The 12,843-nt window shown below is 52.6% G+C and overlaps 1 protein-coding gene across 1 annotated transcript; it reads right to left on the bottom strand.

Annotated features, from left to right (window-relative positions):
• Window positions 1-896: 896 nt before the first annotated feature.
• On the bottom strand, window positions 897-12,347 carry ENDOU (endonuclease, poly(U) specific). Its single transcript, XM_068921360.1, has 9 exons — window positions 12,272-12,347; window positions 5,820-5,954; window positions 5,250-5,291; window positions 4,093-4,264; window positions 3,734-3,933; window positions 3,127-3,240; window positions 2,568-2,674; window positions 1,747-1,889; window positions 897-1,366 (listed from the first exon to the last, which is right to left on the bottom strand). Exons 1-9 carry the CDS (start codon window positions 12,327-12,329, stop codon window positions 1,252-1,254), a joined length of 1,086 nt encoding a protein of 361 aa, XP_068777461.1. The 5' UTR covers window positions 12,330-12,347; the 3' UTR covers window positions 897-1,251.
• Between the last annotated feature and the right edge of the window lie 496 nt (window positions 12,348-12,843).

Genomic DNA, 12,843 nt, shown 5'->3' with positions numbered 1-12,843 from the left:
GGCTTGGGATGCTCATGGCCACCAAAAAAGGAAGGGTGTGGGGGGGGGTGCAAACGGCCGCCCAGACACAGCTCTCTAACATGCTGTGTTGGGGTATAGGTCGTGCCCATCCCTAGGGTACCACAGTCTATAATCTGTTCTGGGGCATGAAAGGAACGTGCTTCTTATTTGTAAGGCGTAGGGCAAACACCAATGGGATGCAAAATGAGTGAGACCAGCAGATTGGGAGGATGGGGTTTCCCCAGGCAATTTGCAGCTGGGAGGCTGAGATGGGGAGAGCATCCCTGGGGCTGCTGCAGCACAGAGACCAGGTGAGGTGCCCTCCCCATCGGGCCAGGCTGCCAGTGCTGCAATGAGCTGCAAGCACCACCTTGCGGCTGCGGGACCGGCTGCTTGCAGGCCAGGCAGTGGCTGTAGCCAGCACCACAGGTTGCAGCTCCCTGCCTCCCAGTCTCCCATCCCTGGGAGTGTTGATGGTCTCAGACCCCTGGGCAGGGCTCCGTGGGGGAATCAACGCTGCAGGCTGGCCAAGGAAATAAGGCACAAGCTTTGCTCTCTTCCCCAGGTACATCGACCCTGCCAGGGAGGTCTGTGGCTGGAGGCTGTGGAGAGAAGGCAGAGGGCATGTAGCACGTTGTGCTGCACCCCATGGGCTGGAAATGGGCCTAGAAATACCCAGGAGGTCCCAATACCTACTCTGAGCCAGTGGCTGGGCAGTGCTGGTGCCAGTACCTGTCCTGTCCGTGGCACAGAAGTGGTGGGGAAGGGGAGCCTTTTGCCTTGCAAAACTGGTAATGCATATGGCATCTCCACTGGGGCAGAGATGAGGCTGCATGATGAGCACTGACTCTAACACCAAGGAAAAGAATGCATCTCCTTCCAGAGTCAACATTTATTTAGCTTAGGAGTGCTACTTTCCATCAAAAGCTCCTCACTTTCCACTGCTCTTCTGCTGTGGCTGGGGAATGCAACACTAGATGGTAATGAGGGGTGCTGAGACCATTGCCTCTCTGCTTCTTCTGTGTCCACATTAGCCACTCTGGGCATGGCCACAGCTGTCTTGGCCAGCTCCCTCCAGTGCCTCACACACATACTGCACCGGTTCTGCAGCGTGGCCATCTGCCTTCCATGGCAGGACCAGTCCTTCCCAGGGCAGAGGGCCTATGGCAATGGGTACCCCATGCCCCAAAGTGGTGGTGTGCTGTGTGGCTGAAGCCATCCCCATTTCTCCCAGCCAGGGCGCAGGTAGCCTCAGGATGAGATCACGTAGGCAGTGGCGATGTACTTCTTGCCATTGCCGTAGGTGGACTTGGTCCAGGTGTAGGTCTGGATGCTCAGGCTGTGGCCGCCCAGGCTCAGGTGACATCTGTGGGGATGCAGCCTGCGCTATAGCCTGCTCCATCCCTGAGCCCCTCATCCAGCAATTGCATCCCCCTACTCCCTGCTTTGCTCTCAGTTTCCACAGGCCAGCACGGCTCCACCCCCTACCCTGCCCATATGTGATGCCTGTGCTGACCCGTTACTCTGCTTAGACCTGTGCCCTAAAGAGGCTTGGCAGAGCTGAGGGTGTCTTCAGGCACCAGAGGCTAACTTAGCTTGCTGTGACCAGGAGCTCAGCTCCTAACCCTGCGATCCTCCAGCCATGCTGTGGGAATCCCCTTTTCAGGCACCGGGGAGCAGAAGGGCATTGCTGCCCCTTTGGCCAGAGGACACAGAAGGATGGACCCAGACAGGTTTGGTACTTACGCCCTTCCAGGTCGAGCAATGAAGCACAATGTGTACAGGCCAAACTCGAACTCAGGGCTGCAGCCAATGAATGCAGAGCCCACCTCTTTGTAAAACCCATCCCAGTTGAACTGCATCCCCAGCACGTCAGGATAGGTGCTCCACTAGAGAGTAGAAGAAAGAAGGATCGGGGGATCAGGCTCCTTGGTTTGCTTGTCAGAGCAGCAAATTCAAGCAAAGCCCATCTGCATATGAAGTGGGGCATCCTCATACCCTCTCCAGGGATACCCCCCTCAGGGAGACAGGTCAGGAGCACCTTTCAGCTGGTCTGAAGGGCTTCCAGACAGAGCCAGGGCACCCGCAAAGCAAGCAAAGTGCTGGCATGAAAGCAGTGAGACCTCTGCCTCTGCAGATGTGGGCTCTGGAGAGTGGGGCTGTGACAGAGCTGGGATCCCCCAGATTAGCCGCAGCCATACAGTCAGTAAGGAGTAGTAACATTAGGGTACAGCATAGTTGTACAGTGGCTGTCAGGGTACATCCCCAAGCCCCAAAGTCAAATCTGCTCTCGCTTGTGTTTTGGAAGCCTCATTTGCCCACTGCAATCATTTTTTCTGTACCTTCCCATCCTCCTTCCATCTCCAGGTCCACATATGAAAGCGAAGAAGACACGGCAGGGTGACCATCTCTGACCCTACACATCTCAGGACATGTACTGTAGGGATTTCTGATTTGCCCCATTTGGGGTCCGGCTGATAGACCAGCATCAACTCCACCTGGACAAGCCAAGTTGGCTGATGGCTTGTGCAGCGCTGCTGGCTGTGTAGCTTAGTGGGAGCACTTACCGGCCCATCATAGCTGTGGCTGAAGTAGTCGATGAGACCCTGCTTTTCGAGAAGGTAGAAGCGAATCCAGTTGTGAAATCCAGTCACTTTCCCTTTTTTTACTTCCCCTGATTAGGAAATGAGACCATGGAGTGAGCCTGGGACTCTCCATCCCTACTTGTTGATGTGGAAGAGGCCCTGGATACCTCCCTTCATCCTTCCCAAACCAGGGTATGCTCAGATGGGTCTGCCACGTCCCCCCAGACCCAGACAGGCACCTCAGGCAGTGCTTGTGCTCTGATCAGCCACTGCTGATCAGCAGCTCTCTGGTTCAGCCAAGCACAGAGCAAGGCACCCAGTTGGGATCTGCCCATCCCCTTGCAGAGGCATCTCCACAGCATGGAGCTGCACTGCCGTTTCACAGAATCACAGAATTGCCAAGGTTGGAAGGGACCTCTGGAGACCATCTAGTCCAACCCCCCTGCTCAGGCAGGGTCATCTAGAGTGCGTTGCACAGGGTTGCATTCAGGCAATTGTTTGCTCCCTGTCCCATTAGGAGGCGCTCAGACTTGGGCTCTACCTGAGAAGACATGCTCAAAGCCACTGGAGTCCTGCTCGCCGTTGCCTCTGGAGTAGAGGCCGAACCACATCTCCTTCAAATCGGTGACAAATTCCTGCTCAGAGCTGTAGCGGTCTGGAGACAAAGCAGCGTGGAGAGTCATAAAGCAGGGAGAAGGGAGTTGGCTGCTGATGGGACCAAGCGTGGCAGTATGGAAGCTCTTGGGAAGGCAAAGCCAGAACCCCCCAGCCCTAACCCCAGCCCCCACCAGCCAGGTCCTCTCCCTCAGGAGCAATTCTGTGCTGCCCTATTCAATTTGCCACATATGTGGGCAGGCCCGGAGAGCCTGCTCCTGTACCCTTCCAGCCCGCCTCCTCCCAGATCATTTCCCACTCAGCTTCAGGGGCGCATTGCCTTTTGGGGACTGATGTGACTTCTCTGCAGAGTGCATCCCTGGGGCTGTGAAATAAGGAATATCCTAAATACAGCAGGGAGAGCAGTCCCCACCAGTGGATATTGGCCTGCTGCAGAGCCTGGGCAGAAAGTGGCTGCTCAGGGGTGCTGGTGACTAGCCAACCCCTTGTCCTACTCTGGTTGGCCCTATCCTACCAGCTTGCTCCACACTCACTTTTTTTGTGGAGGAAAGTGAAGAGCTTCTTCATGAGCTCAGTTTTCATCACCTCCTTGAGGAAGTTGTCCTGTTCCTTCAGCTCCTCTGCTGTGACGTCCTCCTCCCTGCCAGTTGCTCTCTGGTAATTGTCCAGCAGTTTAATGAAGCTAGCATAGGTGGGTTTGGAGAAGAGCTTCTCATTGACGTATTTGTAGAGCCTGGGAGAAAGTCACCCTGCAGTCAGTGGGGAGCAGAGGTTCCCCTTGGAAACCAACCCTGCGCCCTGACTGGCCAGATGGGTCTCTGCTGTCCTGGCTCCTTGCTCACAAACACCCTGTGAGGATGCCTGTAGCAATGCTAATGTTTGTCACACTCACGGCTCAGGAGAGTGGTCTTCCTGGTCACCTGTCTGGTCTGAGGAGACCCGATGCTGCGGGTTAATGGTGATGTCAGTCGGCTGAGCTTTGTTGTGATCTGCCTCGTAAAGCTGCTCTGAGATATGCAGGAGGTCCCCATCTGTGATGGCATCCTGACTTCTGGAGAAACCCTCTGCAGGGAGAGACAGTGGGCGGGGGTAAGCAGGCAGGAGCTCCCAGTGCCCTTGGGCTGAACGCTACCCACTAATAGAGAAATGAGGGTGGTGCTGCAAGCTCCAGCCACTCTGAAAAAATTCAGTGAGGCGCTAGCGAGGCAGAGTCCCAGGACATTGTGGAATCTGAGCACTCAGGGTGACATGCAGGAGGGTTAAGGGCGCAGGGAGTGGTGGCAGCTGGAGGCCAGAGGGCTGGGGGTCCCAGCTGCCACCACCCAGCCTCCCAGGAGAGGCTGGGCTGGGATGGAAGTTGGCCACGGCATCTTGCCCATGAGGGTCAGGATGGGAGTCTCTGGCCCAGGCCATTTGGACCCCATGCCCCTGTGCTCCCTGTGCAGCCCTGCTGGATTTCTGAGCCTTTCTGGAGGCAGACTGGCATTGACTGTGCTGAGTGAGTGTGCTGGGAGCCAAGAGCAGACCTGCAGGGATTACAGACTCCCTACCAGGCCTTGGGGGCTAGAGCTGACCATAGGGTTACAGCCATTGAACCCCTTCAGGAAAAGATGGGGTGACATAGGCAGGATCAGTCTCCATCTTCCACATGTGACATATGGGATTAGCTGCCTCTCGATTTCCCATGGTTTAGCTGCACAGTGACTAGTGGATGCAAGCGCCAGTTTATTTCTGCCTCTGGCTGAAGTACCTGGCTATGTGGCTGGATGCTGCGTTGCCACTGGGTCTGGTGAAATGAGATAATGCTACTAGCAACCAGGCAAGTCACGTTTGGGCTCTTGCTACGCCGTATGGCTTTGGCACACGGTGGCTTTGAGTGAATGGAAACAGTGATATCAGTGTGCTTATAGCCAGAAACAGATGTGTGATGTCCAGATGCTATCAAATCCAGGAGAGCTGTGGTTCACAGAGGAACGAGCAGCCCAGAGACAGGCAGGGTGAAATGTGGGTAGTTATTTATTGCCCTCAATCAGAAACATAGCTACTCACCACTGGTGTATGTGTGCTCTGCCTCTTCGGCCCATTCTCCACCTACATGGACCCAGAAGAGAGGAGAGGAAAGAAGTCACGGTGATAGAGACATGGGCTGGGGAGGGGGCTGGCCCAGGACTTTTGCTGAAAAGCAGCTACGCATGGAAGAGCCCGCTTGTGTCTCTGGGCTGTTCATTAGTGGGTGCAGGCTGCATTTACATATTCAGGTGTGTTTGTGCACCCACCCATGCACAACAGCACACGCAAAGGTGTGTTTGTGCACCCACCCATGCACAACAGCACATGCAAGCGTATCTGTGCACACGCTTATGCATGACAACCCAGGCAGATATGCATGTATGCACACATGCACTTATGCATAGCGGCGTGGGCAAGTGTGTGTTTGAACATACACCCACATGGCAGGACAGGCAGGTTTGCACTTGTAACTAGCCCCTTCATACCCCAAAGCTGGGTTCCGGCAGCCCCACAGTCCCCATCAGCAGTGACAGTCATAGGTATGGTTGAGCAGCGGATTTGCCAACAGATGCCCCTAGCAGACCCCCCACCTCTCCTAGAAATGCTCACCTGGGCTGCAGTATGTATAATAATCCTCACAGCAGTTGTGATATCTCTCACACTTGGCGTTGCAGTGGCACTCGTCCTCCTCATTGTATGGCTCCTCACAGCGTCCCTTGCAGGAGTCGGGGGCTGTGTACAGACCTTGGGGAGAGAGAAACAACACCATGGTTTGCAAGATGGACCAACAGTCCTGTCCCATCCAGCTGATGACCTGGGAGCTTCTCTTCCTCAGGTAGTCACTGCCCAAGCTGCCCCAGCAGGTCTGGGTCCTCCTGCCTCAGAGCATGAAGCAGGGAACAGCTGTGACCAAGGCCACGGTGAGGGTGTCTGGGACTGAGACAAGGTGCTCCAGCTCAGCCAGGCCTGGAGCCCCTGAAAGGGGGTGTACAGGAACTCATGTGGGATGGTCTTTCCTGGGTTTTTGGACTGCCTCCTGTGCCCAGCCAGCATCAGCACTGCGGTCCCCGTGTGTGGGGGTATCACATATAGTGCAAGTTCTCTCTAAAGGTCTGGTGGTCGGTGGAGACCGACAGCTGAGCTGGGATGCTTAGGGGTCATCTCCCCCTCTGGCCATGTAGCTGCAGGGAATGGGAGGAGAAGGCATCACTGCTGTTGATGTGACTGGTGGGATATCTAGTTTGTGTATTGGACTGGTTCCACATTTCCTGAACCATAGCACACTTTGGACGCTACAACAGCAGCAACGAACGCCTGGAGCTCGATCTCACCCCACTCAGTCCTGTTCTCATCCCGCTCAGTCCTGCCCACGCTGCTTGGGCAGTGACCAGGCACTATTCACTCTTTGATGCCTTCCTGGAAGAGACAAAAGGACCAAGCTCCTACCTTGGGGCTATTTGGGATACCTTGGCTCTGACTGAACTTTGTCAGCATTTAGGGGTGGCATTTTGGGGGTGAGCAGTTGACTCCTCACAGCCATCCTTGTGCCACACTTCCATGTGGGTCACTCATCTTCAGCCGCAGACATCCGCTGTGTCACAGACCTTCACAGGCCACTTCACACAAGGAAACACATTTTTTGCTCCCCCCCATTAACTGTTTTTTTTCTGATCCACCCTTTAATGCCTGGCTTAGCAGGAACAGGAGTCCCCCAGGGTCCAGCAGTCTCTGGGATGGAGGAGGAGTGCCACATTCCAGACACCTTTATTTGCAACCCAACTGGCAGTCTTTCTGCAATCTTGGGAAAACTGGGAAATCTTTCATGAGCTATTTATATGACACATGCGTCATACAGTATGTGATTTATTACACATGGGGATAAAGTTAAAAATAATCCAGCAACTCAAGCTGTGCTTTGAATAATACAAGTACCATGTCTCAGAAGGGTAATGGACATCTACTGTCAGGCAAAGAGAAGCTGTAGTGGGCCAAGCTGAGACTAGATGCTTGGTTTGTATTCAGAGACAGCCAGGAGAGGATGTGCTTAGGAAAGTATCTTTGCTTCCATGCTACCCATCAGTTAATTTAGGCTCCAGAGCAATTCCTGACAAAAGGAATGAGATAGGAGATATCCTGATACAGCAGCTGGGGAGAGCTGGGGTCAGAACTCCAAGTGTCGTGCTTCAGTGGTTTCTCTCTGTCCCTGTGTTGCCAGTTCTGTAATCTCATGCTTTACCTGAATTATTTGTGCTTTTTAGAGCTGCACAATCCTTGAGGTGGGAAGGAATGTCTAGGGTCACAGGTTCAACCTCCTGCTCCAAGGATGGAGAACCCACATACTTTCTGGGCCCTGTTCTAGTAATTGACCATCTCCTATCATCTCAGTGGTCTTTCCCCTGTTGCAGTTTGTGTCCATTGTCTCTTATCCTGCCACTGTGCATGTCCAAAAGTCTGGCTCCATTTTCTCTACACTTTTCCATTAGATACTTGTACGCAGCAATAAGGTCTCCCCTTTGCCTCCTCTCTTCCAAGCTGAACAAACCCAGCTCTCTCAGTCTCTCATACATCACACACCCCACCCCCTGGCCATCTTAGTGGTCTCTGCTGGACTCATTCCAATGTGTCCATGTTTTTCTTGTACTGGAGAGCCCCAAACTGGACACAGCACTCCAGATATGGTCTCACAAGTGCTCATTAGAGAAGAAGAACCCTCTCCCTTGGCCAGCTGGCTGCACTGCTGCTAATATAGCCCAGGATGTTGTTGGCCTAGCTGAAAAGGCACACTGCTGATTCCTCTTGCCTTGCTGTCAAAGGGTCATTAGCAGGGAGGGGCTGTTTGAGATGGTCCTGGAGGTAATATGCCACTGGTCCTACTTTATTCCCACTTTTGCTACTGCTTGTTCAGGGAGAAGTGGAAAGGGTTGCAGAGCAGATGGGCATCAAACGATTTGTGGGGTGCATGCTGTTCCTGGCTGCTCATGTTACCCAGGCACCCTGGCCTCACTAGAGTCCATGGAGCAGAACAGCGATGTCTGGGACTCTGATGGGGTTGGCAGCTGGGATCCCTGTCCCTAAGATCGTATCCCACTCGATCCCAAAACAGAAGTCAGAATAACTCAGTCTGAATCATGCATCTAGGCTCATTTTCCAGCAGCAGTCCCAGAGGGATTGTGCAAAGTGGGACCTGCCCACACTTAAGTCACTGCTGAGATTGCTGGTCCTAGGGCATGTGCTGCCAGAGCAAGTCCCAGCAAAGCACCGATACTGGGATGTGCAATGACTCAGCTTACACTGGGAGCCTTGCAGAGTCCTTGGAGGAGCAAGCTCAGCACTGACCCATTTCCTGCCTGGCCTCAACCGCAATAAGGCAAGGCTAAGCAGGGCATGGGGAACAACTGCGGGAGGGTGCTTGCTCTACCTTTGCACAGCCAGTGATTCAGACAAGCACCTAATTATGGCAAGGCAGCTACAGGGAGGTCACACACTTCTCTTTGCCACTTTTGATGGTCAAGTTAGAGACATTGCTAGAGCTTTTGGGTACTGCTGATGGGAAAGCTGGCAATGCTGCAGCTGAAGGATGGTGGTCAGAGCAAAAGGACACGACCAACGGTGCTCAGCACAGACAGCTGCACTGTGCGCACTGACTGCACTCACCTGTATGCAAATGCATGTGCATTTGCATATGCAAATTTGCATAGGCAAATACCTAATGCTGCTGCCTGGGAGTTACGTCACAGCCAGGCTGGTGAATGTGGATGATGGCAGCTAAGATCGTCCTCCTGCCCTGTCCTTTGACCAATCACTTATCCCCTGACCAGACCCTGGCATTCTGCCCCCTGTGCAGGCCTTTTCCCACCAGAAATGAGACCTCAGCGGGTACCGACAGCTTCTCCCAGCAGTCCCGGCTATGTGCTCTCTGTGTGGGGATGCTCTCTCTAAATAAGGTAGGGCAAGGCAAGACAAAATGCAATTTCAGCAACCAAATCCTCAGAATGGCCCCCAGTAAGATGTGACAGTCTGTATTTGGCTTATTCAGTGAGAATATATTTTTGACTACAAAAAGCTAGACAAATATTTATTTTTCATTTTTACCTCTTCAGCCAAATCCATCCCTCCTCGAACATAGTTTTTGGCTAAGAACAAACTCATTTTCATTTCCACCAAAAGTTTCGAATTAGAAAACATGGACCATATCCTCAATGGTTCCATTCACCAAGGTGTGGGGAAATTTCTGAGACATGACAGAGCCTTCCTGGAGGCTCTCAGATTTGCTTTACACATGGAAATGAGTTATGGTTTGTGTCAGAACAGCATCCACGAGTCTCAGGCCTGACTCAAGACCCCACTGCGCTGCGCACCACAGAAACACAGACCAAAGAAATCAAATCTGCCTCTAAGAGGGCCCACTTTAAGGACAAATTAACTTTCAACAAAAGAGCCATTGATGGTCTGAACTTCCCAAATATCTAGTTACAGATTCCTGACGTCTGCCAGATCCCTCTGAACCACATATAACCATGAGTCCAGGTTGTCTATGAGATGATCAGGCAAAATCTCCCACCACCAACCTGCCTAACTCAGGATAAGGGAAGTTGCTACATGGTGGAAGTGTTACAGCTCAGATAGGTCCATCACAGGACCTATCAGGCATAGGGTGATGTCTCTGATAGCTCTGGTCTGAAATGTGTCCTAGGGACAGGCCACAACCAGAGAAGCCGCCCAGCTTCCCAGCCACGCTCTCTTTTCTTTGAGTGTGCGCTGGCCCATTATCAACCCAGATGGCAGCTGGGACTGTAATGCTTTGCTGAGTAATTTTGTGGTTCCCAATCCACACTGGCCCAGAGAGGACGCAACAAAGCTGGAACAATAGCATTTTGCCTCCCCCCCTCCCCCAACCCCACAAACACCACGGGCTTAAGGAGGCTGTGAGCAGAGTTGCTTCCCAGCCTGGACATGGGTTGCTGCTGTAACTGGAGAAGTCTAGGCTCCAGGGGATCACAGGCAGAATCGAGTACATCGAGACCTATGGAGGTCCCTGCTCCAACACCCCCACTCAAAGTGGAGCCAATTAGATCAGGTAGCTTAGAGCTTCAGCCAGGTGAATTTTGACTATCTCCAAGGATGGAATTCCCTCCATCTCTCTGCCCTTGCCCCAGAGCTGTACCACTCTCATGGGGAAGATTTCTTTTTGCTTATGTCCAATTGGAATTTCCCTTGTTGCAAGTTTTGTCCATTGCCTCTTCTTTCACTGTGCGCTTCTGAGAAGAGCCTCTCTATCTTCTCTCTAACCCTCATTAGGGAGTGGGCAATGACATTAGATGCCCCCTTGGCTGTCTCTCCTCCAGGCTAAAAAAGTCAAGCGCCATTAGCTTCTCCTCATACCTCAGGGGCTCCAGCCCCCTGACCATCTTAGCTACTGCTGGACTTGCTGTGGTTTGACAATTTCTCGTTTGACTTGCTGTCCACCAGGTCCTCCTTCCCTGCCCAGCCAGTCAATCCTTGTTCCAGTGTACCCCAGTTATTCTTTCAAGCAAGAATAACTTCTGTACTTGCATTAAACAAGGCTAAAACATGGCAAATCCTCATGCCTTCAGGGCAATCCAATGGCTGGATAATAGCAGAAGCAGCTCCTCCTGTGCCCTGGCCTTGCAAAATTCCTCACCAATAACCGTGAGATGAGTCGTCTGCCTCTGAAATATCAGATACAACCTGCCGGCAAGGGCAGGATGATGATGAAACTCTCTTCTTTCAAATAGATCACAGTTCACATGTTATGCAAGAGCATGGCAGTGCTGAAGGCAGCTAGTCATGTGCAGACTCCTTTGTAAACCCAGAGCCAAAATCTGATGCCCCAAAACCACTCCTCGTTGCATTATCTGTGACACAGATGGGGCTATTCCTTATCATGTCTCCAGGCCTGTCTCCCCTCACAACAACCTTAACAGAGTCCTGAGCTCAAGTCTCCATCATGTCCATCCCTGATGCCCTAATGCCCCAGATACCCAGGCCTGTGCTTGTCCTTCTGCCCCATCTCATAAAGCTGGTGTTTCAAGTGAAGTTTGCACTTCACTTGAAAAAAAGTGCACTCAAAGTTTGCACTGAGCCATGCATTTCAACCCTATGTTCTCTCATCCAGTTAGACCATACTAAGAAAGCATACGGCACAGGAAGGCTTTATGCAGCACAAGGCAGTCAAGCAGAGCAGCGGATATGTCCAGACAACAATATGGCTGATGGAACGCCATTTGCTGAGGTCCTAAACTGACACGTTTCCAGCTTTGGTATTGTCTCTTAGTTTGTACATGGGAGCCCAGAGCACTTCCCAGTCTCAGGGGTTTCTTGCCTGCCTAATCTGAGACCTGGTTCCTGATGAACCCAGCTTTGCACCTCTCTCATGTTGGAAGCCCCAGTGCACTCCAATGTCTTAATCCTGGAGTTGTGCCAGCTGTCCAGACAGCCAGTGCCCAGTCCCAGGTGAACAACTGCAGCTGGGTTGGGCTCTGCATGGGTGAATGGGACTGGTTTCTTCATCTGGTGCTTGTGAAGAGCAAAACACCCAAGTTCACATTGCATTTCCATTGCCATCATCTGATTGGCACATGGCTGAGCTCTGCTGTTCCTCTCCCTCAAAAAGGGGGATTACGGATAAGGTATCAGACAAATATTTCCCATGGCCTTCCTCCAGCACAGGAAGAGCCCAGAGCATGGAGAAGCCAGAGGAAAGTGGGTTTGTATGATGAAAGCACATCGGGATGCGTCAGGCAGCAGCCACAGATGAAACCCAAGGGAGGTCTCAGCTTGTTGGAGAGAAGGATAAACCGCTCCCTTCACCAACTGAGCCCTCCATAGTGCAAGGAAGCCCTTCAACACGAGAAACACCCCTCACCCTTTCCTCTGTTATGCTCTGCTGGATCCAGCCTCACCAGTTGTCCCAGTGCCTCTGAGCTCCCAGCTTATGGCGGTGTCCTCAGCACTAGGTACTTTCAACCCATCGTTAGCCCCTTCCCCATCAGATGCACGAGTTGTTTTAGCCTCTTCCGAAGCAAAACTCTTTTACTCACTGCCAGATATGCAGCCCAAGGTTATTCCTGCTTCGATGAGAAGGATCCAGACCTTCATGGTCCCAGAGACAGCAAGCTGGATGTTTCAAAGAGTCCCAGAGAGCAAGCTGGGAATGCCGGTGCTCCCTGACACTCCCTGCTATATGTGGATCACCTCCAAGTGAGGAGGAAGGGGAGGGGAGTCTAACTATGGTGTCACCAAGGAATTCACAGACAGGCTGCACCCAAACCTTGCCAAAACTCATTATGTGTGTGTCTTAATTACAGGCTGGCCAGAGCGGGAGGAGGACTGGTAATTCCAGCACCTGGTATTGCTCCACTGCACACACCTTCCAATGTGCATGTCCCCGGGACAGAGGGGAACCCAGATGGTGACTGTGGAGCAAAAGGAAAGCTTGTCAGTGGGGGTCTATGCCTACTCAGAGCCCTTACAGATGAAGACCTGTGGTTAGTTCCCCAAGATGTGCCTAGTACTCCTAGGCAATTGGTGCTAAATAATCTCAACCTTTTGGCTCCTTCCTGTCCCCAGGTGAGTGGAAGACAACCGTCTCTCCTTCCTCAGCTGCTGTCTG

The sequence above is a fragment of the Struthio camelus genome, chromosome 28 (assembly GCF_040807025.1).
Source record: "Struthio camelus isolate bStrCam1 chromosome 28, bStrCam1.hap1, whole genome shotgun sequence".
Classification (NCBI taxonomy): Eukaryota; Metazoa; Chordata; class Aves; order Struthioniformes; family Struthionidae; genus Struthio; species Struthio camelus.
Note: the sequence above shows the minus strand (reverse complement) of the source record. Positions and strands in the feature narration are given on the sequence as shown.